Genomic DNA, 27,500 nt, shown 5'->3' on the forward strand with positions numbered 1-27,500 from the left:
ACTAGATATACAAAGGTCTCAAGGTTTGTATATGTTGTCGGAACAACTAAGTATCAACTATATCCATTGTTTGTAAGCATACAATAATATGAGGTTTACTTAGTTAAATATGAAAGAGAACTCTGGCCATATTTATTATGCTAATCGCAGGGCAAAATAAGATGCAATTACACTCTAATAAACATTTATTTCGAATAAATTACCAAATGGAATAACGAGTGTAATATATTAAGGGAATTATACGTACAACGTATACAGAAAAGGTTTTTCCTCCCTGTGAGGAAGAAATGATTAGTGCCACTCGTAAATTTGAAAATTTTGATAAAATTTTCTAATATAATTTTCTGTAAATGTTGTATACAATCAACACTGTGTACTATGTACACACGGCACAAGTGTTATCTGTATAATTCCACACCTGAGATTTTGAACAGTCTTGGTGTCACCATGGTGACACCCACTCAAAAGGTATCGCACTGGAAGTGTCAACACATTTTCACCCTAATTGATGGTCCCAATCAATTCACTGTTCATCGCAGCACTAGACGATAGGTTTTAATACACTACCTGCCGCTACCACGTAATGCTTCAGTTCGTCCACTTGCTTTGCATAGTGTTTGTAGAACACCCTGGATGACTTCCATCCAGTATATGAGCAAAGATGCTCAAAGTCCATATACAGAAAAAAGTTCAGTGATGAAGCAATTTTTCTTGGATCATGACCTGCGGGTGAACTGTCAGGATCCGCTCTGCGAATGAAGTAGGTGAGCTTCACCCTCAGTTGTTTTAGGGATAAGTTTCTCCTTTAAAGAGCTGTCCTCCCCTTAAGTCTGAAGTTCTTCTAAGATAGACCTTTAGAGACACTACTGGATATAGAGACATCTTCCTTCAGAGGGCAGATTCTCCAGGGACCTCATCTCTTAGTGGGTAGCTCGCTCTTGGTGAGAAAGGTTGAATCAGGAAAGAGATTCAGTTCTCCCACTTCTGTGAACTGAAGGTGGCCCTCATTTCTTGATAGGGCTACTATTTCACTAACTCTAGCCCCTGAGGCTATAGCGAACAGGAAAATAACCTTTTAGGTTAGATCCTTGAGAGAACAATCTTCATTGTTCACAGATAAAGCATAATGTAGGACCTTGTCCAAGGACCATGAAATGGGCTTCAGAGGAGCTGTAAGCCTAAGTCTAGCTCATGCCTTCAGGATCTTGTTAAAGATTTCATTCGTTAGGTCCACTTGAAAGGCGTATAGAAGAGATCTACTAAGGGCTGACTTACACGTAGTTATCGTGTTGGCGGCCAGACCTTGTTCATGAAGGTGCATAAAGAAAGACAGACAGAAGTCTATTGAGATTTCCTTCGGTCCTTTTGCTTTAACGAAAGTAACCCACTTTTTCCAAGATGATTCATATTGTCTTCAAGTTGACTTAGACTTGTATTCTTCTAAGAGATCCCAAACCTTTTCTTAACCGCTAAGACGAGAAAATCATGAGATGAAGGTTTTGGGTTCTCTGTGATGAAGCGAAGACAGTCGACTTCTGAACCCGTTGAGATAGTGCTGGGTTCGGTAGAGGGACCAGCCTCCACTTCAGTTCCATTACTAGAGGGAACCAGTTGCTCTTGAGCCACTTGGGGGCCACGAGAGCTGCCGTTCCCTGGAAAGATCTCAGCTTGTTGAGGACCTTCAGCAGGAGATTGGTTGGAAGGAAGAGGTAAATCCGGGTCCATTAGTTCCAACCGAGGGACATGGCGTCCGTTGTCTCCGCAAGAGGGTCCTCGTATGGGGCTACTTATCGAGGTAGTTTCCTGTTGTCGCTCGTCACGAAGAGGTCGATCTGCAGTTCCGGAAGTTGTTCCAAGATGGAGGAGAATGTGTCTGCGTCTATGGACCATTCTGACTCTATCGGCTTGAGCCTGGATAGAGCGTCCACTGTCACATTGCGGAACCCTTGTCAGTGAACTGCTGATAAGTGCCATCTCTTCTTTTTCTCAAAATAAAGGATGGCTAATATCACATGGTTGATATTGGGCGATCTCGAGTCTTGTCGGTTCAGACATGTCACTATCACTTCGCTGTCCAAGATCAGCCTGATGTGGACTGATATGCAAGGGGAGAGTTTTCCCAACGTCATGAGGACTGCCATGGCCTCCAAAATATTGATGTGAAAAGTCTTGAACATAAATGATCAAGTCCCTTGGACTTTCCTTTGATGGAAGTGACCTTCCCCTCCTTCCGTCGAGGCATCCGTGTGGATGGTCACCGATGGCGGAGGTGGTTGCAAGGTCATGGTCCTCGTTAGGTCTTGACCTTTGACCACGGCTTGAGAAGTGATTGTAGTAAGGTCGGAATTGGTCTTTTTAAATCTCTTTGAGCGTTTGATGCGTATCTTCTCCAGACTCCTGACGCATCTTTCAGCTGTGCTCTTAGCACTGGGTCTGTTACTGCTGCAAACTGGAGAGAGCGCAGTACTCTTCCCTGTTGGCGTCTTGAAATACTTCAGTAGTCTCTTGACAGACCCCGCAATCTCCCTCCTCTTCCCTGAGGGAATGGAGAGGCAGTGTGACATAAAGTTCCAATGGATTCCCAGCCATTGAAACTCTTGAGCTGGAGAGAGTCGAGACTTCTTGAAGTTGATCTTGAATCCCAGATGTTCCAGGAACTGGATCACTTTCTTGGATGCTTGCAGACAAGCCGTTTTGGATGCTGCCCACATCAGCCAGTCGTCCAGGTACGCTGCTACCTGAACACCTTCTAGGGGTAGTTGTTGCATGACTGCGTCTGCAAGTTTAGTGAAGATCCTTGGAGCTATGTTTAGTCCGAAGGGTATGGCTCTGAAGACATACTTTTTCTTCTGTAACTTGAATCCTAGGTAGAGGGAGAGGGGGCGACTGACTAGAAGGTGCTAATAAGCATCTGCCAGGTCTATCGAGACTGTGAACGCCCCTTTGGGTAACAGGGTTCTTATGTGTTAAAGGATTAACATCCTGAACTTGCTGTTTTCTATGAACTTGTTGAGTGGCGACAAGTCCAGAATGACTCTGAGTTCATCTGGATCCTTCTTGGGAACACAAAACAGCCTTCCCTGGAATTTGATGGACTCTGCTTTCCTTATAACCTGTTTGCTCAAGATCTCTAAGGTATATTCTTCTAGTGAGGGGGGTAGAGTGTTGGAAGAATTGAGGAAATGATGGTGGAGACTTGTTCCATTTCCATCCAAGTCCATTCTTGATTAGGCTATCCTAGTCCATTCTTGATTAGGCTGTGGGCCCAAGGATTGAAGGCCCCTCAATCCTGAAAATGTTGGAACCTCCCTCCTACCGGAAGCATCTCCTTGCTTCGATTGTCCGGAGGGTTTACCTCTTCGACCGCGTCCTCCCCTACCTCTTGAGGGATGTCTAGGGGAGCCCCGTCTGGATCCTTTACCTTTCGGTTCAACGGTAGTGGTTTGCCTCTCAAACCCGGGGTTGAATGCTGGTGACTGGGCAACCAGCTGTTGAGGCACCACTTGGAAGGTGGTCTGTGGTTGGGCCACCACTTGGGGCACCTCGGTCATGGTGACTGTGGGATGTTGTTGAGCAGGCCGAGGGGGAAGTCTAGGCTTCTTCGTCTTCCTTTTAGGTTGGGGACCCGCATCCGGGGAAGACTTCCTCTTTGAGGAGATGCCCCACTTCTGGAGAAAGTTTCTATTCTCCGTGATGGCTTTCTCAACTGCCTCTTTGACTACTTCGTTCGGGAAGAGGTCTTTACCCCAGATTTTAGAAGATATCAGCATGCTGGGTTCGTGTTTCACTGTTGCAGCAGCAAACACGAACTCTCTACAGGCTCTCCTAGCCTTCATGAAAGCATACAGGTCCTTTACTAGGGTGGCCATATGCATTTTGGCCAGGACCATGAGCATGTATGGGGTACTTCTTTGGCCTGCACACATCTCTGTGCAGTTTTGTAAGGATAAGGATGCAGCAAGTCTCTCCTTCGTCTCTTGTTCGCTGCATCAGAGAAAGTCAGAAAGTTTAGGGAGATTCTCGCTAAACTGTCGTCCAGCGATATCTGCGTCCAGTTTCCCTACTGAGAAGGTTAGGTGGACTTCCTTCCATTCCTTCTCTTCCTTGGTCAATGCTAAAGCTAGAGGCCTACACTCCTCTAGTGCAGGGCATGGTTTGCCTGTCTCCACTGCCTTGGCAACAGCTTTAAATGCCTTCGACGTAAAGGGGAAAGCTATTGAAGGAGGAGCAAGAAAGTTAGGGTGTTTCTTGCTCAAGGCGGACACTTTCGAGTTTGAATAGCCCGCCTTTTTCAGGCTACTCGACAAGAGAGCCTGTGCCTTATCGTGGTCAAAAACCATGACCTCCTTCAGTTCCGTCTCCTCTTTTGGCGTTGGTTCATGCTTTAGTCGAATGAAGCAATCAGGGAAAGCGTTAAAGCTTGGCCAAAACTGGATGTCATCTAAAGGGATGGCTCCCATCTTCTCCGAGATATAGAGTTTGCCATACCTCCAGGGATTGGTTTTGGAGCAAGCTGGGAGGTCTTGGACTCTGGGTCGCTTGTATGACCTTCGGGAGGCGGTAAGTCGAGCTTCACAGGGCTCTCTCTCGAGTCTCGCTTCCCTTGCTTCGCCTTGCTTGCTAATGTTCTCTATTAAGGCCGTAAGATGGGCCAGTGTCTGGCTCATGTTGTCCAATGGAGGGGTAGAAGCTGAAGATGTCGTGGGTAACGGCTCTGGTGCCGGCACAGACGGAAGGGACTCCGAATCGACATCATCATCTTCTTCCTGAGGTAGAGTAGATTCCTCCTCGGGATCATCCTTTAGTAGATCCTTTTCAGTGTCCGTAGACAATTCAGACATCCTTTCCTCCTGGTGGATGTCCATGCTTTGGAACGCCTCACTGACATCTGTCTCGACGGCAATCTGGACGCAGGGAGGTCCGGGTCGTGCTTGGGGCAAGACAATTTCACTACCCGCTTTCGGGAACAGCTAGCTACGCATCCTATCTTTAGGTAGGTATGGTACCGGAGAGTTCTTCTGGAACCCTCGTACCCACTTGCGCAGCTTTTCTCGTGCCGCCTCCCTCGACTCCGTTGACTTGGGGTTGTCGAAACCTTCGGTCACCAAGGTCCGGCAGATATTGCAGTTTTGGGGGTCCCAGTACGGCAGGGTTTCGGTAGTGATGGTGCAGGGGGCATGAGACCTGTACGCTTTGTGACCGTAGAAGTTCTTATTCCTATGGTTGCAGAAGATCGCATCGCATTTCATCTGGTGTTCCTCCTGTAAAGAAAGGAAAATAAAATGAGTATGCGGTTGTTTATCTCACATGATAAACAGATTATGCAAAATATTAATATTTTAACCATTATAGCTTAGGATAGTAAGCTAGAAAGAAAATATTAAAGACACATAATTGTGTATCGTTTCCAGCCAATTGCCGTGACTTCCCCCAATATTAAGGTTATAGAGTTTCCTTTATCAGGGCAAACTCAAAAGAAAAGGGTTCTAACCTCTAGGGATAGAATAAGTGTACACTACCACTGACCCTTCTTAAATTATTTAATATTGTGGGGTAAGTTTTAACTGATTTCTAATCAGAGTATTAAAGGAATTCTATTATTTCAATATAGGACTGGTCTCAGCATAAGACTGTGCAAGGATACACAAGGTATGTTGGAAAATAACTACTGTATAATATATACTATAGTTTTCTGTCTGCAATATATACTATACTGCAAATCTACTGGCTACTGTATAATCATATACTGTAGTTCAGCCGGCATCTTGCCGGCAGGGCTAGCACCTGGCGGCACAGTCGGCCGGCTGGGTAGTACCCGACGGTACTGGTCCAGCTGGCATGCCGCCGACTGAGTAAGCACCTGACGGCACCAGTCCAGCCGACATGCTGCCGGCTGGGTTAGTACCTGGTGGCACTAGCTGACAGAGAGAGAGAAAACATGGAGTGAAGGGCTGCCTTATTAAAATGTATGTTTACAATAAATAAGGGTGTAAGTATATAACCTTACTGCCTTCCTCCAGAATGAGGGTTCCAATGGAATTGGAGAATACATCATTCAAGCTTCCATCCAGCCACAAGATCCATTGCCAGTCATTACCGGTTTCAGGAATGTGGATGGCAGTCCAAGAGAGAACTGAAGAACACTCAGCAGCAGAGGGGTCACAGCCGGCACAACCTTTCCCGGAGCCTTGGGTCCATAAGGGAAAGACTGAGTGACTATACAGCTGCTTATGTAGGAGCCCGGCCGGCACCACAATCTACCCGGCAAGCGGTGAGATTGTAGGACGCAGGCCACAGAATTGCGATAGCTAGGCCATCGCTAAAGGACAGAGAGGGGCAGGAAAAAGGGTCCTGTATCAAGAGTGGAAGAAGGCGGCAGGATTGCCGCCACTTCTACACAAGGAAGAAACTTTGTTTCAGTATCGGTGCCATCCTAGGCAGCAGAATATCTATTCTTCAGCCTAGGGGCTGCCTAAACAGGACTAGTCTTCTAGACTGCAGGGGAGAAGGTGGCGGCATCATACTACCACTTCAAGTGCGGCCTTGGGAGGTTTAGCCTCCTATGCCAACAGCTCTAAGCCGGCAGGGGAGTGACTACTCACCCTGCCGCTCGGCCGCCGGCAGCAAGACTGAATACTCTGAGGTTCTGTCGAAAACCCAAGCCGGCATATTCGTTGGCAAGGGTGGGAGACAGAAAACACTAGCCTAGTCAAGCCTGAGTAAACTACTCTATGGCAAGACTAAGATAGGGTTGTCGCCTATGGCGGCACTCAGAGGGAAGGAGGGATTACCCTTAAATCTCCACAGGAGACGAGTATCGAGTTATATAATTAATTCTAGGAGATATACTATCTCCTGTTGAATTGATAAAACGATACACGAGGGTAACCGGGGACAATGAAAGTATACTAAAGCCCATAGGCTAGGTAGCCTAGCGCAGGGCGAGATCTCGGTTACCTAAATCACCGAAACTCTAACGTATACGATCGACATAAGGAAGAGGATATTTGTATGCATAATATATCTTTACTAGTATAATTGTGCCTAAATAGCTTTCATAATTTATTAATGCTATTACCACCGGGAATGTCGTTCTGCTAACTAAATAACATGCATAACGAACGGCAGCGCCCATGGCGCCTCCGGTGACTGGCTAAGCTCCAAAACACATAAATTAACTAATTTTACTGTAAAGCAGGAGCTAAAAATTATACACTGTAAAGACTAAATGCTCAACTTTCCAGAGGCGAAAGAAGCTGGAAATTGCATATTAAATCCTCTCAATAACGATCAAAAACGTTAGATAACAGGGAAAACCACCGTGTGCAATCGCTACTGAAATAGGAATGAGCGCCATCTTGGAGACATGTAGTAGTATGGGAGGAAGGGTAACCTTGATAACAGCTCCCTTTCAGTTTAGCCACTTTCCCCCTCGAAGCGAAAACGTTATTCGGGGTGAAGATTGCTATGTGTCGTATCAAGATATACGTCCCCTGATTTTATGCGACATCCTTAAAAGAAATTTTTTAGGATATTCACACCAGGAGTTAGAATTCTGGAGACCTAAAGGTTAATTCCCCGGGAATATCACTGTAGCCAAATATCCCTTAGAAAGCTACCAATAGGAACCTTCCATCAGGACGACATGGCTTGAGCCCAAAAAACACATTTACCCTCCATGGTTCAGTAAGATCCAGAAAACAGTGAAAGAGATGAGATAATGTTTAGATGATGCAAACCCAAAAGTGTGTCATAAATTTAAGTAAATATGGAGATTACAGACAGTTCCTATCTTCATGATTCTATATGTGAAACTTATCAAACACGATAAGTAACTGTTGTTCAAATACCAATTCTTTTTTTCAAATTCAAATTAAATAGGATGTAATAGACTTGTAGTTTGAAAAAAAAAAGGGTATTGAAAATAGGTCATTATCAAAGATTTCCTATCTGATAGAACTTACTATCACTGACAGAATTTTTGGGTTGCTATAACACAACAGAAGATCCCAGGCATGGCATTTTGTGGATAGCAGATCCATTTGAAGCAAATAATAAAAATAACAATACACATTTAAGTGTGAATAAAAAGAGAGCCTCATCGATCTATCATGAGACGATAGTCTCAAAGCTATTTTCCTGTCATCCTTATCAAGACCTCATTTTTGGCTTTGTATAAAAAGTGAATACCTTTCCCTGAGTGAAAAAGCAATGAAAATTTTTATTCAATTTCAATAACATTTGTGTGAAAAGACAATTTAATTTATCACAGCGATTAAGACTCAATACAGGTCTCGGATTGAAATGAAATTGTCTCTCTGTTTTGCAGTAATGTCATTGGAGCCAAAAATCCACAAACTTATCTCAAACAAGAAGAATCAAATATCACACTAAAAATGTGTAATACAGTACTTTAATAAACTTCAAATTTAATCTTTTTTCTTTAATAATTCAACTTGAGCTTTATATTAAACATTTGAATTTTATATAAACACAATAAAAATTTTCCTACTATTATATAAAAGAATATGTATACAGTGTACCTTCTTCTTAAAAATTCATATTAAAGTGGTTCGTGAAATTTAAAACTATACACTTTAGTAGTTCATGAAGTTTGGAAAGTTGGCGACTACTGCCATAGAAGACATTCATAATGGCTTAAGAGAAGAAATTATCAGCCCATAAATCCATGAAGGATAGTTTGGTGTTAGCCTATGTGACTGCAAGATCAAGCCACTGTCGATGTATCACTCCGAAAACACACGAGCTTTGTAAGTCACAAGATCTTGATAATAATAAAAAAAAAAACTTCAAGTGATGTGGCAAGCTAATACAATGGCATGAGTTACTAGGCATTTTTTTCCTTTCTTTTCACCAAAGGAGACAATTCTGAATGTCATGCACCAGGGCATGCATATCACATGCTCGAGGGGGGGGGGGGGGGTTCCCTAGCCATACTTTCCCTGCGGGTATATAGGTTTTTATTTAAATTTTCTTGCAGAGAGAGAGATGGTGCTCCTCAATGCTTTGCTCAGGGTATGCAAAAAGGTTATAGGTACTGTTTTCAAGATGTCAAACATCCTTAAGCAAAAGGGAATGTGGTCTTGGAATTCCCTCCATACCAAAGCTAATCTAGTAGAGGTTCTATATGACCAGGATGACCCTCTTGCCGATAGATTCTTCTCTGGGAAGATATTAGGTTAGGATTCTTACCCGACCCTTCAAGCCATTAATTACGACTGGTTTGAGAAAAAACCTTCACTCGGTCTAACAGTCTCTGCTGACTTATCATGAGACTTAGCTTGTTGATCTCCATTAAACTAAGTAAGGAGAGGTATCCAACTGACTCCCTCATATCTCCTGATCTTGATTTTAGAGTTGAGGGAGGAGGACATTGGTCACTATCATAGTACTGGCTGAGATTGAGTTAACAAGCAGTTTGGCATGTTAAACGATTCAAAGTAGGGTTATCATTCGAGAACCAGCTTTGTTAAGAGGAACGGGGACAAAGAAAACAGGAGGGCAACTGACAATTTTTTCATGGGTAAATTATCAGGGTGTTATGCCCCCAAGGTCATGATAAGTCCAGTTCTTATGACAAGGGAGGGGTTTTGCATAAATCTTATGACACTAAACACCATTCGTACGATGGATACTAAGGCAGACCTTATTTCTCAGGACGGGTAATATTTGCTCGGAGAAAAAGATATTGACAACAATCGTGTTTCGAATAACTCCTGCATGAAACAGATAAAATCTGTCCGCACATAGCCAGACTTCTAGTCACCACTGGTTGGGACTACAGTAATACCTTGAGATATAAATGCACTCAGATACAATTTTTTTGAAATACAATGATACATTGTATCTATATTTACGCCCTAAGATACAACAATATTGTTGAGATACGATTTCAAAAATCGTGCAACGCTATTGGTAGGTGACAAAGTGTTCGTTTGGCTACCCGAGTCGATCCAAAAGCTCACGCAGCACCCGAGGTTACCCGAACTTCTCTCTCCCAGTGTGTTCGTTGCCGTCGTATAGAAAACGTTGTGTTGTTGTGTGTTTAAAATTCTTGTGTGTTTTCCTTTATTTTATTAACATTTATTGTGTAAGGATAAGCAAAAAAAAAAAAAGAAAATTATCTCAATGGAAATAAAGCATGAGATTAAAAGAAAGCATCAAAGAGGTGTGAGAATCTGTGATTTGGCCCCTCAATATGGCCACAATGCATCCACCATTCTCAAACAAAAGGACGCAATAAAGAAGGTGTAGCGTTCTAAAGGCGTAACTATTATGTCAAAGTTGCATTCTGATTTGCATAATGAGATGGAGAGCCTACTTTTGATATGGATAAAGGAAAAGGAACTGGCTGGTGACTTGGTTACAGAAACTATAATTTCTGAAAAGGCTGTTGCCATCTTCAATGACCTTAAACAGGATGCAGCTGAGGAGGGAAGAGAGTCATCGCAAGGCACTGGAGATGAGTTTAAAGCCAGCCATAGCTGGTTTGAAAATTTCAAAAAACGAACTGGCATCCACTTACTCGTTAGGCATGGCGAAGCATTAAGTGCAGATGTGAAGACTGCTGAAGAATTTATTCAACGCTTTAATTCTCTTGTTGCCCAGGAAGCCTACATACCTCAACAGGTATTTAATTATGATGAGACGGCTTTTTTTGGAAAAAAATGCCAAGGAGGACCTATATCCCTGCTGAGGAAAAGGAGCTTCCCGGACATAAGCCTATGAAGAATAGGCTTACTTTCGGCCTTTACGCTAACACAACAGGTGATTGTAAGGTGAAGTCTTTGTTGGTGTATCACTCTGAAAATCCAAGGGGCTTTAAAGCCCATAAGGTGTTGAAAGAAAAGCTACAGGTCATGTGGCGTGCTAATAATAAGGCCTGGGTAACATGGCAGTTCTTCATCGAGTGAACGAACCTAGCCTTTGGTCCTGCTGTTAAGAAATATCTAACAGAAAATGGTCTCCCACTTAAATGTCTCCTTCTGTTGGACAATGCTCCTGGTCATCCTACAGGTCTTAAGGATGACATCTTAGATGAATATAACTTCATTAAAGTGTTGTATCTGCCAGCCAACACAACATCTATTCTCCAGTCTATGGACCAACAAGTGATATCAAATTTCAAGAAACTCTACACAAAGCACCTATTCAAACGGTGTTTTGAGGTTACTGAAAACACTAACCTCACTTTAGGAGAATTTTGGAAAGATCATTATAATATCGTAATCAGGCTTAAATTGATCAATCTTTCCTGGCAAGGTGTTATCATGAGAACCTTGAACTCAGCCTGGAAAAAGCTATGGCCATGTGTTGTTGACGAGAACGACTTTGAAGTGTTCAATCAAACACCAAAACCACCTGTTGAAGAGGAAATTGTTTCTATTAGTCTTTCCATGAGGATGGAGGTAGATGAGGCCGATGTTGTGCAGTTGGTTGAAGAACATGCTGAAGAACTCACAACGGAGGATCTGAAGGAGTTACAGGAGATTGTCCTATGGAGGTGATGCAGGAACTCAGCAGTGAGGAGGAGGTCGAGGAAGAGGAGGTGCTAACTTCAAGAGAAATTCTCGAGATCCTCGGCTTGTGGCAAACAGTATCTGATTTTGTTGAAAGAACACAGAGAAATTGCATACAGGGAGAGCGAGTGCCTATTATAATGATACATGATACACACTTCAGAAACATCTTAAAAAAAAAAAAAAAAAAAAAAAAAAAAAAAAAGCAGACCTCTCTTGATTGCTTTCTTATAAAATGACCACGCCATCCAAGTGTTGAAGGTGAGTAGGCCATAAGGGCCAAAAGTGATAGTGGAGGTGATTAGATGGCCATGTCGTCCTGATGGAAGGTTCCTTTAGGCAGCTTTCTAAGGGATATTTAGCTACAGTGATACTCCCAGAGAATTGACCATAGGTCTCCAGAATTCTAACTCCTGGGGCGAGTATCCTTAAAAGTTTTCCTCAGGATATCGCATAATATCAGGGGACGTATTTCTTGATACAACACATGGCAATCTTCATCCCGAATAGAGTTTTCGCTCTGAGGAGGAAGAGTGGCGAAATTGAAGGGGAGCCGTCATCAAGGTTACCCGATGGATCCCCTTCTCGTATTACTACAGGGCCCAATATGGCTACCCATTCCTTGTAGCAATTAAGCATGGTGGCTACAGATAGAGTAGTTTCGGGTGGGAATTGTTACATATGTACACTCCTTTTCTTCGAAAAGGAGGGCAGGTCCATCAGGACGACATGGCCATCTCACCCAAAAATAGATTTTTCGCTTTGCTTCAAAATCTGTTTTTTGGGCTCAAGCCATGTTGTCCTGATAGAAGCTTACCAGAAAATTACTTGAAAGTACTGTATCTGTGGGTTTGTATAAGTGCCTTAACCTTGATTAAGCTTCTATATGGTCATCCAGATCACATAAATATATGACGGTACCTTTATTCGTCAAAACCACTAAGCTTGGAACAATCTTAGGGCTTCCTGCCCCCTGCAGGGAAATGTCATCATTGACTATAGAAGCAACAAGGTTTGTAAATATGTTGGAACAAATGTAATTATCTTTCAATAAATATGTTCACACATATGTGCACCTTCATGTATTACCTTATTAAATTAAATAAAAATTTTATTCGGCTACTTTGGGATGAATACGACGCAAATACATTTTTATCCTTTATTTTTATACACAACTTAAATGGAACAACGAATGTATTAAATTAGAATCAATTAACATGCAGCCAACATTCTAAAGGTATATATATATTTATCACCTGAAAGGGAAGACATATACAGTATATTAGCCACTCAAAATCCTTTGAAAATTATTAAGATAATTTTACTGTAAATGTTGGATGAGTTTTAACACTGCGTACAAGTGTACACATGGCCCTAGTGTCATTAGTATGATTCTACACCTATAAAGAACAGTCCTAGGGGCACCAGGGTAACCTTTAATAAAAGGTATTACTCTGCAAGGTGTTAACACCTTTTCACCCAAACTGTCACAGTCCCAAACAGTTCACTGTTCATCGCAGCACTAGACGATAGGTTTTGCAACACTACCTGCTGCCACCACAAAATGTTTCAAACCATGCACTTGCTTCGCATAATGTTTATAAAAGGATCTAGAGGATTTTCAATCAGTGTATGAGTGGAGTTTCTCAAAGTCCATATACTGTACTGAAAAAAGTTCAGCGAGGAAGCAATCCTTCTCATATCATGACCTGCAGATGTACTATCAGGATCTGCTCTGTGAATGAAGTAGGTGAGCTTCGCCCTCAGTTGTTTCAGGGATAAGTTTGATCCTGAGGTTTCGCCTTTGAAGAGCTGTCCTCCCCTGAAGTCAAAAGTTCTACGAAGATAGACCTTTAAACACTCTACTGGACAGAGAGAGACATCTTCTTTCAGAGGGCAGATTCTCCAGAGACCCCACCTTTTGGTGGGTAGCTCGTTTTTAGCGAGAAAGGTAGGATCGGGAAAAAGATTCAGTTCTCCCACTTCTGTGAACTGAATATGGCCCTTGTCTCTTGATAGGGCTACTATTTCACTAATTCTAACCCCTGAGGCTATAGCGAACAAAAATATCACTTTTTGTGTTAGATCCTTTAGAGAGCAATCTTCATTGTTCAAGTTCGAAGCATAGTGTAAGACTTTGTCCAGAGACCATGAAATGGGCTTTGGAGGAGCTGCTGGTTTAGGTCTAGCCCATGCCTTCGGAATCTTGTTGAAGATTTCGTTCGACAGGTCCACCTGGAAGGCGTATAGAAGAGGTCTAGTCAAAGCTGACTTACACGTAGTTATCGTGGTAGAAGCCAAGCCTTGCTTGTGAAGGTGGATGAAGAAGGATAGGCAGAAATCCATCGAAATCTCCGTCGGCTTTTTGGCTTTAACAAAAGCGACCCACTTCTTCCAAGAACATTCATATTGTCTTCTAGTTGACTTGAGACTTGTTTCTTCTAAAAAGTCTATACTCTCTTTCGAGATCCCAAATCTTTTCTTGACTGCTAAGGCGAGAAAATCATGAGATGAAGGTTTTGGGTTCTCTGTGATAAAGCGAAGACAGTCGACTTCTGAACGAATTGGGATAGAAATGGATTTGGTAGAGGAAACAGCCTCAACTTCAGTTCTATCACCAGAGGGAACCAGTTGCTCTTGGGCCACTTGGGGGCCACTACTGCTGCAGTTCCCTTGAAGGATCTCAGCTTGTTGAGGACCTTCAGCAGGAGATTTGTTGGAGGGAACAGGTAGATGTGGGTCCATCTGTTCCAATCAAGGGACATGGCGTCTGTCGCCTCTGCCCGAGGGTCCTCGTACGGGGCTACGTATCGAGATAGTTTCTTGTTGTCGCTCATTGCGAAGAGGTTGATCTGCAGTTCTGGGACTTTTTCCAAGATGAAGGAGAATGAGTCTGCGTCTAGGGACCATTCTGACTCTATCGGCTTTAGCCTGGATAGAGCGTCCGCCGTCACATTGCAGAACCCTTATAGGTGAACTGCCAATAAGTGCCATCTTTTCTTTCTTGCCAAGCGAAAGATGGCCAGCATCACGTGATTGATGTAGGGCGATCTTGAGCCTTGTCAGTTCAGACATCTCACTATCACTTTGCTGTCCAAGACCAGTCTGATGTGGGCTGATCTGTGAGGGGATAGCATCTTCAACGTCAGGACGACTACCATGGCCTCCAGAATGTTGATGTGAAAGGTCTTGAACAGGAATGACCAGGTTCCTTGGGCTTTCCTTTGATGGGAGTGACCTTCCCCTCCTTCCGTCGAGGCATCCGTGTGGATGGTCACCGATGGAGGAGTTGGTTGTAAGGGAACAGTCCTTGTTAGGATCTTGACCTTCGACCACGGCTTGAGAAGCGATCGTAGTAAGGTTGGTACCGGTCTCTGTAGATCTCTTCGAGCGTTTGATGTGTATCTTCTCCAGACTCCTGACACATCTTTCAGCTGCGCTCTTAGCACTGGGTCTGTTACTGCTGCAAACTGGAGAGAGCCCAGTACTCTTTCCTGTTGGCGTCTTGAGATCCTGTTGGATTTCAGTAGTCTCTTGACAGAACCCACGATCTCTCTCCTCTTCTTTGGTGGAATGGAGAGACAGTGTGGCTGCAAGTTCCAATGGATTCCCAGCCATTGAAACTCCTGAGCTGGAGAGAGGCGAGACTTCTTGTGGTTGATCTTGAATCCTAGATGTTTTAGGAACTGGATCACTTTCTTCGATGCTTGCAGACAAGCAGTCTTGGATGCTGCCCACACCAGCCAGTCGTCCAGGTATGCAGTTACCTGAAAGCCTTCTAGGCGTAGTTGTTGTACGACTGCGTCCGCAAGTTTCGTGAAGATCCTTGGGGCTATGTTTAGTCCGAAGGGCATGGCCCTGAAGACATACTTTGTCTTCTGTAACTTGAATCCTAGGTAGAAGGAGAGGGGGCGACTGACTGGAAGGTACCAGTAAGCATCTGCCAAATCTATTGAGACTGTGTACGCCCCTTTCAGTAACAGGGTCCTTATGTGTTGAAGGGTTAGCATCCTGAACTTGTTGTTCTCGATGAACTTGTTGAGTGGTGACAAGTCTAGAATGACTATGAGTTTATCCGAGTCCTTCTTGGGAACACAAAACAGCCTTCCCTGGAATTTGATGAACTTTGCTTTCCTTATAACCTTTTTGTTCAAGAGTTCCAAGGTATATTCTTCCAGTAAGGGGGTGGAGTGTTGGAAGAACTGAGGAAATGAAGGTGAAGATTTGTTCCATTTCCATCCTAGTCCATTCTCTATTAGGTTGTGGGCCCAGGGATCAAAGGTCCAACGATCCTGAAAGTGGAGGAGTCTCCCTCCTACCTGGAGCATTTCATTGCTTGGATGGTCCTGAGGGTTTGCCACCCTGACCATGTCCTCCCCTGCCTCGTGAGGGGTTTCTTGAGGAGCCCCGTCTAGATCCTCTTCCTTTCGGGCGAAAGGTAGTGGTGTGCCTCTCAAAACTTGGGTTGAAGGCTGGTGACTGGGCTACCAGCTGTTGAGGTACCACTTAGAAGGTGGTTTGTGGTTGAGCAACCATTTGGGGCATCGTGGTCATGGTGACCGTGGGATGTTGTACAGGCTGAGAAGGTAGTCATGGTTTCTTTGTCTTCCTCCTAGGTTGGGGACCAGGATCAGGGGAAGATTTTCTCTTTGAAGAAATGCCCCACTTTTGGAGAAGATTCCTATTCTCCGTGGCAAGTTTCTCGGCAACTTCTTGGACTACTTCCTTTGGGAAGAGGTCCTTGCCCCAGACTCAAGACGTAATCAGCTTCCATTGGCAAACACGAACTTCCTGCAGGCCCTTCTGGCCTTCACGAAAGCGTGTAAGTCCTTGACTAAAGTGGCCATGTGTATCTTGGTCAGGACTGTGTACATGTCTGGGGTACTAGGAATGCCTGCACACATCTCCATGCAGTTCTGGAGGGAAAGAGAAGTAGCTAGCCTCTCCTTTGTCTCCTGTTCTCCACTCAGGAGAAAGTCTGACAACTTCGGGAGGTTCTCGCTGAACTGCTGTCCTGCGATATCCGCATCAATTTTGAGATTGAGAAGGTTAGGTGGACCACTTTCCATTCCTTTTCATCTGTGGGCAAGGCCAGAGACAATGGCCTACACTCCTCTAGAGTAGGACATGATTTGCCGGCATCAATAGCCTTCATCACACTTTGGAGAGCTTTCGACGAGAAGAGGAGAGCTCTTGAAGAAGGAGCAAGAAAAGTAGGGTGTTTCTTGCTCAGTACAGAAACTCTAGAGTTGGTATACCCTGCCTTTTTTAGGCTACTCGTCAAGAGAGCCTGTGCCTTGTCGTGGTCGAAAACCAAGACCTCCACTGGCTCCGTCTCTTCTTTAGATGCTGGCTTACTCTTTAGCCGGATGAAACACTCCGGGTAAGCCGCAAAGTTTGGCCAAAATTCGATGTTGTCCAGGTGGACAGCTCCCATCTTCTCCGAAATGTAGAGTTTCCCATTTGCAAGAGGCATAAACTCTTGCATACCTCCAGGGATTCGTTTCGGAGCAAGGTGGCAGGTCCTGTACTCTGGGTCGCTTGAAAGACCCACGGGAGGTGACTATCCGAGTTGCTTCGCAGAATTCCTTCGTCATTTCCTTCTTCATGTCTACGTTTTACTTACGTAGAGTATCCATTAGTATCGTAATCTGGGCCATAACCGCTTGACCCAGCGAGACTAATGGAGGGGTAGGAGCCGAAGACGTGGTCAGTGCCGGCTGGATGTCGACAAGGACAGATGGGGGTCCTCTGCTTCCGTCGACTCAAGATCATCGTCTTCTCCGGGTGGCAGGGCCACCTCTTCCTCAGGATCCTCTTGAAGGAGATCCTTTTCTGTGTCCGATGACACTTCAGACATCCTCTCCTGATGGATGTCCATGCCTTTCATCGCCTTGTTAATGTCGGCCTCAACAGCAATCTGGATGCAAGGAGGCCCGGGTCGTGGCTGGGGTACGACGGAACCAGCTGTTGCCTTCGGGAACAGCATGCTTCTCATCCTGTCGTTGGGAAGGTACGGTCCCGGAGAGTTCTTCTGGAACCCTCATATCCATCTCCGAAGCTTTTCCCTTGCAGCGTCCCTCGACTCCGTCAATTTGGGATCTCCGAAACCCTTGGTCATCCAGGCCGAGCAGATGTTACAGTCCTTGGGGTCCCAATACCTCAAGGTTTCTGTTGCGACTGAGCAGGGGGCATGAGACCTATACATAGTGTGACCACAAAAGTTCTTACTCTTGTGGTTACAGCACATAACCTCGCATTTCACCTTGGTCTCCTTCCGTAAAGAAAGGAAAATGAAATGATTATATGGTAATTTATCACACTTGATAAATTATTTATGCATGCATAAAATGGTATTACTATTACCAATGTATCTTAGGATGGTAAGCTAGAAAGAAAATAGGAAAGACACATATCTGTGCCTCCTGTCCAGCCAATTGTTGTGACCTCCCTCAATATTAATAATTAGAATTTCCTTATATAAGGAAAACTAGAGTGGAAGAGCTCTAATCTTTAGAGCTAAAATTAGTGTATACTAGCACTAACCCTTCCAAAAGGAATATTAATATTGTAGGGTAAAAATATATAAGATCTGATGACCTATGGCTCATTAGGGTATTGAAGGAATACTTCATTTCAATATTGTAATTGGTCTCAACAATGGACTGTGAGAGGACACACAGAATATGTTGGAAAATATAAACTACTGTATAATATATACTATAGTTTTCTGCCTGCAGTGTGTACAATACTGCAGAAATACTGGCTACTGTATAAACTTATACTGTAGGCTAGTACCTGGCGGCACCAGTCCAGCTGGCATGCTGCCGGCAAGGCTAGTACCTGAGCCAACAGAGAGAGAGAGAAAGCATGGAGAGAAGAGCCACCTTATCATTATAGTTTTGCACAATATAATAAGGGTGTAGGGGCTACTGTCCCTACTGCCTTCTTCCAGAATGAGGGTTCAAATGGAAGGGGGGAATGTATTATTCTAGCTTCCATCCAATCACAGAGTCTGTTGCCGGCTACTCTGCCGGTTCCAGGGATTGTGGATGGCAGTCCAAGAGAGGACTGAAGAACACTCAAAGACATCAGGGTTTCCCACCAGCAGCCGTCATGGCCAGCACAACCTTTCCCAGAGCCTTGCATCCGTAGGGGGTAGGCTGAAGCGGCAATCAAGCCGCCTATGTAGGAACCCGGCCAGCAGCACAGCCCACCCTGCGAGCGGGGAGATTGTAGGATACCGGCCAAAGATTTTGCAATGGCTAGGCCATCGCTAAAGGACAGAGAGGGGCAGGGAAAGGGTTTGTGTGTCGTGTCGGAAGAAGGCGGCACAATTGCCACCCGCTTTCGGTCACGAACTCAGAAACATCGTTTCAATATTGACGCCGTCTTGGCCGGCAGAAGAATATCGATTCCTCAGCCCAAGACTTCGCCGAAACAAGACATGTCTTCTGGACCGCAAGGGAGAAGGTGGTGGCAGTGTACTACCACTTTCAGATGCGGGCTAGGGAAGCTAGGCTTCCTATGACTGCAACTGTAAACCGGCAGGGGAGTGACTACTCCCCCGGCAGTAGAGTTGCCGACATCAAGACTGAATACTCTGAGTTACTGTCGTAAATCAAAGCCGGGATGCTCACCGGCAGAGAGGGAAGACAGAAAACACTAGCCTAGTCAAGCCGGAGTACACTACTCTATGGCAAGACCAAGATAGGGTTGTTGCCACACTCAAGAGGGAAGGTAGGGTTTACCCTTAAATCTCTAAAAGAGACGAGTATCGAATTATATAGGTAATTCTAGGAGATATACTATCTCCTGTTGAATTGATAAAATGATACAAAAGGGTAAACGAGGATAATGTACGAAAGTATACTAAAACGCGTAGGCTAGCCTAGCGCAAGTCAAGATCTCAGCTATGATATATCGCCGAGACTCTAACGTAAACGATCGACACATTGTAAGGAAAAGGAAATATACGTGCATGATCTTATCTTCACTAGTATGATTTGCCTAAGTAGCTATAATTCATTAAAGCTAAATACCGGGAACGTTGTTCTACTGACTAAATAAGGCATATATGGCAAACGACAGCGTCCAAAATGGTGCCTCCAGTGAACGGCTAAGCTCCACTAAACACAACTAAATTATGCTAATTTAACTGTGAGAATGAAGCTAAAACTTATAAACAGGAAAGATTAAATACTCAACTTTCCAGAGGCTGAAGATGCTGAAGAATGCATGATAAATCAGGATATTAGCAACAAAACGCCGGGAGCAAGCGGGAGATACACCCTGCATAATTTGCTACTAATAAAGGAATGGGTAGCCATATTGAGCCCTGTAGTAGTACGGGAAGGGAATCCACCGGGTAACCTTGATGACGGCTCCCCTTCAATTTCGCCACTCTTCCCCCTCAGAGCGAAAACTCATTTCGGGGTAAAGATTGCCATGTGTCGTATCAAGAAATACGTCCCCTGATATTATGCTATATCCTTAAGAAAATTTTTAAGGATACTCGTGCCAGGAGTTAGAATTCTGGAGACCTATGGTCAATTCTCTGGGAGTATCACTGTAGCTAAATATCCCTTAGAAAACTGCCTAAAGGAACCTTCCATCAGGACGACATGGCTTCAGTCCCCCCCACAAAATATTACAAAAATAAAAGGCCAAAAGAAATAAAAAAAGCAAAAAAAAACAAAATATAAATGGAACCCCCCCAAAAAATACAAAACGCGAAGCAATAAAAAAAAAAGTGTGTTTGTATGTGTATCGTAGGCTAGGCTATGCTGTCTGAGCCCTCTCTCCCTGCCTCCTCCTCCTCCAAGCTCACCTTCGTTAGCTGCTCATCCCTGTCTCCAAGGCTACCCTGCAAGGTAGCCTTGCTTCTCTCCCTCCCACCTCCTTGCATGCATCCCATATGCTAGCACTTGCCTAGGCGGTGAGTAAAACTTTTTTTTAATCATTTTTATTAACATTATTATATATCAACTTTCGTATCATCATCATTTTTGCAGTTATCTTTCTTTAGTGTTTGTTGAGTGTAATTTGAGCATAATTTGAGCTTTTTTTAGGTAAATTTTTTAACCCTTGGAACGGAATAATTCTGTTTCTTTTAATTCAAAGGGGAATAAATATTTTGAGATACGTCAGCAGTCACGGAATGAATTAAATTCGTATCTCAAGGTATTACTATATCTTCTTTTTAAAGTAGAGCAGGTAGGGCCCAGTTTCATAGGCTCAACTTCCTGTCTTGACCTTGAGTTAGACAAGGATATGTGCTCCAAATTTTAGCTTCATCTCAAAAGGTAAACTCTTAACAATCTTCCTTGAGGTTAATTGGTAAAGAAAGTGGTTGGTACATCAATTCAAGTAGCCAATACTTCCATAGTAAACAAAAATAACAGCTAGGCCAAAATGATTAAACTAAAAAGGAGGAAACAAGGCAGGGAGAGGGAAGAAAGGTACAAAGAAGCTTTCCCTCCCCACTTTCTGCACAGTTGGGAGACCTGAGGGACGACACCAGGTTCTACCCCTGCCTGCGACTGGTATAGAATACTCTTGCAGAAGAGAATATCTAATACCAGGGCTAACAGTCATGGATGCCTGCTTCAACACCTATCCAGTGGAGACTTGTCTAGATGAACCAAAATAAGGGATAAACCGCAGGGAAGAGTAGCGGCCATATTTTGGACATGTCATTTCTATTTCCAGAGGTTGGACCTAATTGGTATCATTTCCTCCTAGATACAAAATCTCTTCCCCCCTGTGGTAAGTTTGGGCATACTCTAACACTAGTAAGGGCTATTGGATCTTTGGTTCCTGTCCCTAGGGGGAGAGGCTCTTGATCCCCTGGTATGGGTGGATAGAACTGCCTGTAAATCTTAAACAGGCCTCTTTGTAGGCACTGTAAAGCAGGTCTACAACTCATTGTTACTTCTCTTCCTGAAGTTGCTTGTTAAGGTATAATGATCCTAGCTATCACTGACTAATCTTCTGACTGAGGAATCAGATATAGGGAGTTCAGCAAATCTGAATTCCTCAAATTCAGTGCCTCACCCGGGGTTAGTTGTTCTGCACATCTGATTAAGATTGCATCGTGTCTGTTCAGGACACAGTTTCCACATAGGGAAATGGTCTGAATTAGCAGGAATTCTAGAGCTGTAACAAATCTTTAAATCTTGGTAAGGTACACCGATCTTTAAGATTTTCCTTCATAGTATAGTGGAATTTTTCTCTAGACCAATGCTCGAGCCAAGACCAGGTATGTATTGCAGACACGGCTGTTGTCTTCATGGCCATCATTTCTGGGCCCAAAAAGAAGTCAGAGAATGCTATCACGTCCTCTGTTTGAGCAAACGGTACTAATTTAGGAAAGCTCTCTGGTGACTACAATGTTCTCTGAAAGCCCCAGAAGGGATGAAAATATCCTTTAGCTCAGAAAGAGTTATAGGTGGTAACTCTGGGGACCTGCTGACTTTAAGAGAATTTCCCAGGGCTGAAACCTAATTCTTAAATCAGTTTAGCATCTCTTCCATCCATTCCAAGAGTTCCAGGCCATAGTTAGGTTTGGGATTCTGTGCTTGCGACTGAATCCTGACTTCCTGATGGTCTTCCGTGATAGAATTCTCTAAGGTAGACTTTTTCCTATTTCTTAGGCAAAGGATGAGGTCATCAATCCTTGTACAGTATCAGGGTTGACAGCAGAACCATGATTGCCTTGAACTTCCTACCTTATTTCATTTGTAAGAACATTACTATGCGATAAGTGAGCAGAGATAGGTCTATTGACTTTCTTTTCTTGTCAATCCTGTCTCACTTTGGGATGTATTTGATCCCTGCCTGATGCATTATAAGTAAAAGATTTATTACCTAAAATGACTCTTTTTTTTTTTTTTTTTTCTTCGCTGCAAGCCTTTTTGTCAGGTAAATTTTCAAGGCAGACAGTACCGCTGCAGGCGTGTGGTAAAAAGTTTCCTTCCCTACCATCACCTTCTATATGTGAAGGGGGGAATTCTGAATATAAACCATTCTATGCTCATCACACCTGTTCGTGGGGCCATAATTTTGGCCATCATCCGAGCTTTCCAGGGAGGGAGCCTCAATCTTACTGTGTTGTGGAAAAACATACTCGCACCTAATGCTAGCATATGATCTATCTTCACAAGGAATATCCAGGGATGAATAGTGGGCTTGCCTTGCACGTGAATAAAATTCTTCACTAGAAGAAAGGACGAGCGTGATGAAGTCATCACGCTTTGAGATGGAAGAGTGCACAGTGTAATCTGGCTGGACAAATCTCCTACTTGGATCTAGACAGGCATAGGTATTGGTGACCCTTCTACTTAACTTTCCTACTCTAGGTAGGGAAGGACAGGGTGGGCTGAAGGGAATGCTCAGTTCCATGAAGCCTGGGGGTGTGACAGAACCATTTATAAGCTTCTATGGATTGCTTAAGACTTTGTAAAGGAGATCTCAGCTTAGGGACCCCATTGTCATATGGCATACCTGGTTCCTGAGAATGTGTTGGGAAATGAGAGCTCTCCTCATCCCACACTGATGCCTTTTGAATTAGAGGAAAAGCTTTCTCAACTCTAGGTTCCCTTCAGCGGGATCTTTTTATAGAGCACATCTGTTCGTTGATCATCCTGTAAGATTAACTAGGAACTGGTTCCTCAAGGTCTCGTCGTGCATATTCAACTCTCTCTTGACTAGTGTCTTTTGAAGCTAATACTTCAGCTAGTTCTCGACATGTAATATTGAGGGGAGGTTCACGCCCCCTAGAAAGAAATTGCTCTCTAACTCCCGTCACGAGAAGATTCAACAATGACAAAATCTCTTTCAGATTCCAATGGCAAGAGGCATAGCTTTCTCGCTGGAGAGACCAATCTTTACATTAATTACATGGAGATTCTCTTGAACCTCTCTTGTCTAGACAACAGGGGCAAGGAGGCAGTGTGTCCAAATCCATCCGGCAGAAAGGACACCACAAATGTAGCTATGCTATCCTAGGCAAGGACGTGAATATTAAGATTTACTTGACACAAACACTCACGTAACTCAAAGTTAATGAGTAGACACTCATCTGACGGTGAATTATGAAAAAACACAACTCAGGAATGCTACACAAAAAGGGTAAGCAAGAAGAATCCGAAAGGCTCCATTGTAGAGAGGATGTGAGAGAACGACTTCTTCACTTTGCGACTGGTAGTGTGAAAAGATGTTGTGTTTACCCAGTACGAAGCATGATGCAATCATCCGAAATTTTGGTTGAACTGGTCGTAGAAAACATGATCAGAAGTAACCATTAAATTACTCAGAAGTTTGTATCCAAGTAGGAATAAACATGTTTTTCCATTGTTATTATCATTGATTTGGGTGTTTTTAATAGGGTGGGAAAGGATTAAATTTTTTTCATTTATTTTATGTGGGAAAATCTGAATTGAGATATAAGCAAATTGACACACGAGCTCGGTCCAGGAAAGAGTTATACTCCTATGTCAAGGTATTGCTGTACTATCTTACTTAGGCTGACTTTCATACCCCTCCTCTTTAGTGCATACCATCAAATTTCAAGATTTGCTTCGGTATTCTCATTACACTCTCCATGTCTGCAAATAACTTGGACCAAAGAGACTCCTGCCAAATGCCATCGGTTAATCTACATGATAATTGCAAGCAGGAAAGGGTTTAAAGCCAATCCCTGGTACAATCTTACCTCAACATTAAACTATTCCATTGTTCATACAATACACATCTGACTATTCTCATCCATATCCTGCCCTGTCGTCATATACTGGTACATCTCATCCACATAATTCTCATCCTTATAAATGTCATAAACTCTGACAAAAGTAGCTTGACACTCAACACCAAAGTCTTGAGAAATGTACAGCTTAACTTGACCCTAGTTTTGGGAGAATGATCCTTCTCCACAGTAACTGAAGTATTTATTAAATCTTGTGGTGCAATGTATTATTATTTTTCTCATGATGATGTACAGTGGTTACTTCTTAAATATCTCGCCAAAGTGGACAATGATATAACGTGCTCTTTTATGAAATCAGATAATTGGTTAATCATCACATAACCAGATTTGTCTGGTGACAGAGATAATGGGAAGACAAGGGAAGAGAATATTGAAATTCAAACCTGAATCTGTAGAACTAATTTCAAAATCATTATCAAAAACATAAACAGATAAATGATCTTGTGGCATCACAGACTGCCTAAGATTTGATATTTTAGGGAGACTAAATATCAACAATACTACTATAAGCAGGAACACTAACCTCTGAAAATGGTAAGGATAATAGTAAGCTTAGGAGCAGTATAAGTGGGACTATTTACAATATAAGTTACTACTGATGATTGCAAAACATTATAAATAATGTCAACCATAGAATAAACCTTTGTAACCAAAGTAATCACAATAGATTAAATAGACTGAATCTCATCGCTCACCAAATCAATGCTAGATACATCATTGTTTATATCTAAGCTATCAATCTCTAGTAATAAGTTACCTTTCTTCGCAATCAAATCCTTTTTCTCAGAACTTCTCTTTATACACTTAGCATCCTTATCCTAAGTAAAATTTTTTACTAGTGTTGGATACACAGACATCTGCTCACTAGATGAACTAGTAGAATGGGACAGAGATTTTCTACATCGCAAACGGATTCCCAGAATATTGAACAGAGGGAAGGTGGATCAGCTATGTCCAAATATAACTTAACCACTCTATACTTCTGACAGTACAGTATCTGGGTTAATTAGGTAATGAAGACATACCTCAATCTCTAGGATAACAAGTATCCATTAATCAACACTAATGGAAAAGCAGAATCTAAATAAAAATCTTCAATAACAAAGAAAGAACAAGGGACCAACACTGCTAAGCCATGAGTTTAGTTGAACTATTTCCCATCATGTATCATACACTACTTACAACTGTTATCGAATGGCATATGCTTTGGCTCAGTGCCCTAGCACAATTTTAAATAGGGTGGGATGGCATACAAATGAAGTTTCTTTTATTATCACTTTTAATGTTGTGTGGTCATGCTGACACTATCTAATTGACAGCTGATAATTAAAAAATAAGACCCATGGTAATAAATAAATATTACTCTAATAGCTTGCAAAAAATTCTAAAAAGACATAAAAAAGGATTATGACAGAAAATATAGAAAGCTTACCATTTCCCAAGGTCTTCTTTTCATCATCAGTGTCCTCGTCACTCTCCGAGCCAGAAATACTTGAAACATCACCTGTGATGAGGAATTGATCTTAATTTATTGATTTTCAAAACTTCTTAAAATTCAAAACATTTGCAATGCCAAAGAAGCCAAAATAAAACATTTGAATACCTTAGAAATCCCCTTGATCAGAAATTTGAAATATAAAAACTTGAGTGAAAATGTTAAAAGTGATTAAATTTACTGTTAACTTTACAGTAGAAGCTATCTCTCTCACTCTCCCATCCGCATATAAAAGCGCAAACACAAGCTGAATATATTCTACATCTAGAATCTTATCAAAATAATCAATAACAAATAACTAAATCCCCATCAAGAGAGATAAAGAGAAGAGCTGCTAGCTTGCAATAGAAAAAATGATTGGTGCAAATACAGTATTGAGACTAATGAAGAGGCAATAATATAATTTTAATAAAAAAAAAAATTTCAATACTTGCCTCAGTTGTCAACAAAAAAAAATTAAAACAAATTGACAGTATGGTATACCAGATTTCCTCTAACGACAGTACACTTAAGGCCATTACATTCTGATAGCTGATGTCATCATACAATGCTTTCCCCAAGCCCTCCCATCATCCTGGAAGATTCATTACAATACTTCTTTTATCGACAATATGAGACTCAAGCAACTACTCCAAACCCATAAAAGAAGGGAGGAAGGTAGGCGATCTAAAACTCTTGGTAAGAATGGAAATTCCTGCATTTCATTTTGCTATAAAATTGTTTACTTTAATCTTTAATGCTCCTTATCCAAGAATTAATAATTTGTCTACCATACTGATCCAGATGGAGGAATTGTGGTAACCAGACAAAGAAAAGCAAATAAAAACTAATAAAACAATTCTAGTCTATAAAAACATTGGTAATTGGAATGTTAGAACCGCGAATCAGATTGGGAAGTTACTGCAAGTGGAGAATTACTTTACGAAACATAGTTTGGATATCTTTGCCCTAAGGGGATTGATTAGGATATATTAGACCAAGGCATATATATATATATATATATATATATATATATATATATATATATATATATATATATATATATATATATATATATATATATATATATATATATATATATACAGTATATATAAGTATATGTATATGTATATGTAAATGTATGTATGTATGTATATGTGTATGTATATATATATATATATATATATATATATATATATATATATATATATATATATATATATATATATATATATATATATATATATATACAGTGGAACCTCTACATTCGATTGTCTTTACATACGAATTTTCCAACATCCGAAGTAAAATTCAATCAAATTTCTGTCTCGACACCCGAAGTCTTGCTCCAACATATGACGTAGATCTTACGCGTAGGCGTAGAATTTTCTCGAAGCGTCGATCGTAGTTTCTTGTTTACGCCGGTAGACGGAAGCACATCGGAGGGACGCCAATCGAGCGTCGCCTTGATCAGTCCTCTCACCTCATGCGCATCGTGTGGTTGTTCTCTATTCGCTCCATTATTAACAGTGTTTTTTATCTTCTTTTTCTCATGTTTCATTTTTTATTTTACTTATAATCATGGGTCCTAAAAAGCTTAGTTTCGGTTCAGGAAGTAGTAGTGGTGAGAAAAGGAAGAAGTCAATGCTTTCATTAGAACTAAAACAAGAAATAATAGAAAAGCATGAGCGAGGTGTGCGTGTTAGCGATCTAGCTAAAC

At 42.3% G+C, this 27,500-nt stretch overlaps 1 protein-coding gene across 2 annotated transcripts in view; it reads right to left on the bottom strand.

Annotated features, from left to right (window-relative positions):
• LOC137631137 (tRNA endonuclease ANKZF1-like) overlaps nt 1-27,500 on the bottom strand; it is a 406,209-nt gene that overhangs the window by 248,064 nt on the left and 130,645 nt on the right. For both annotated transcript variants that reach the window (XM_068362804.1, XM_068362805.1), the window contains exon 5: nt 25,739-25,810. In XM_068362804.1, the coding sequence (XP_068218905.1) occupies nt 25,739-25,810 (72 nt within the window). The remainder of the gene's footprint in view (nt 1-25,738; nt 25,811-27,500) is intronic.

The sequence above is a fragment of the Palaemon carinicauda genome, chromosome 39 (genome assembly GCF_036898095.1).
Source record: "Palaemon carinicauda isolate YSFRI2023 chromosome 39, ASM3689809v2, whole genome shotgun sequence".
NCBI classification, from domain to species: domain Eukaryota; kingdom Metazoa; phylum Arthropoda; class Malacostraca; order Decapoda; family Palaemonidae; genus Palaemon; species Palaemon carinicauda.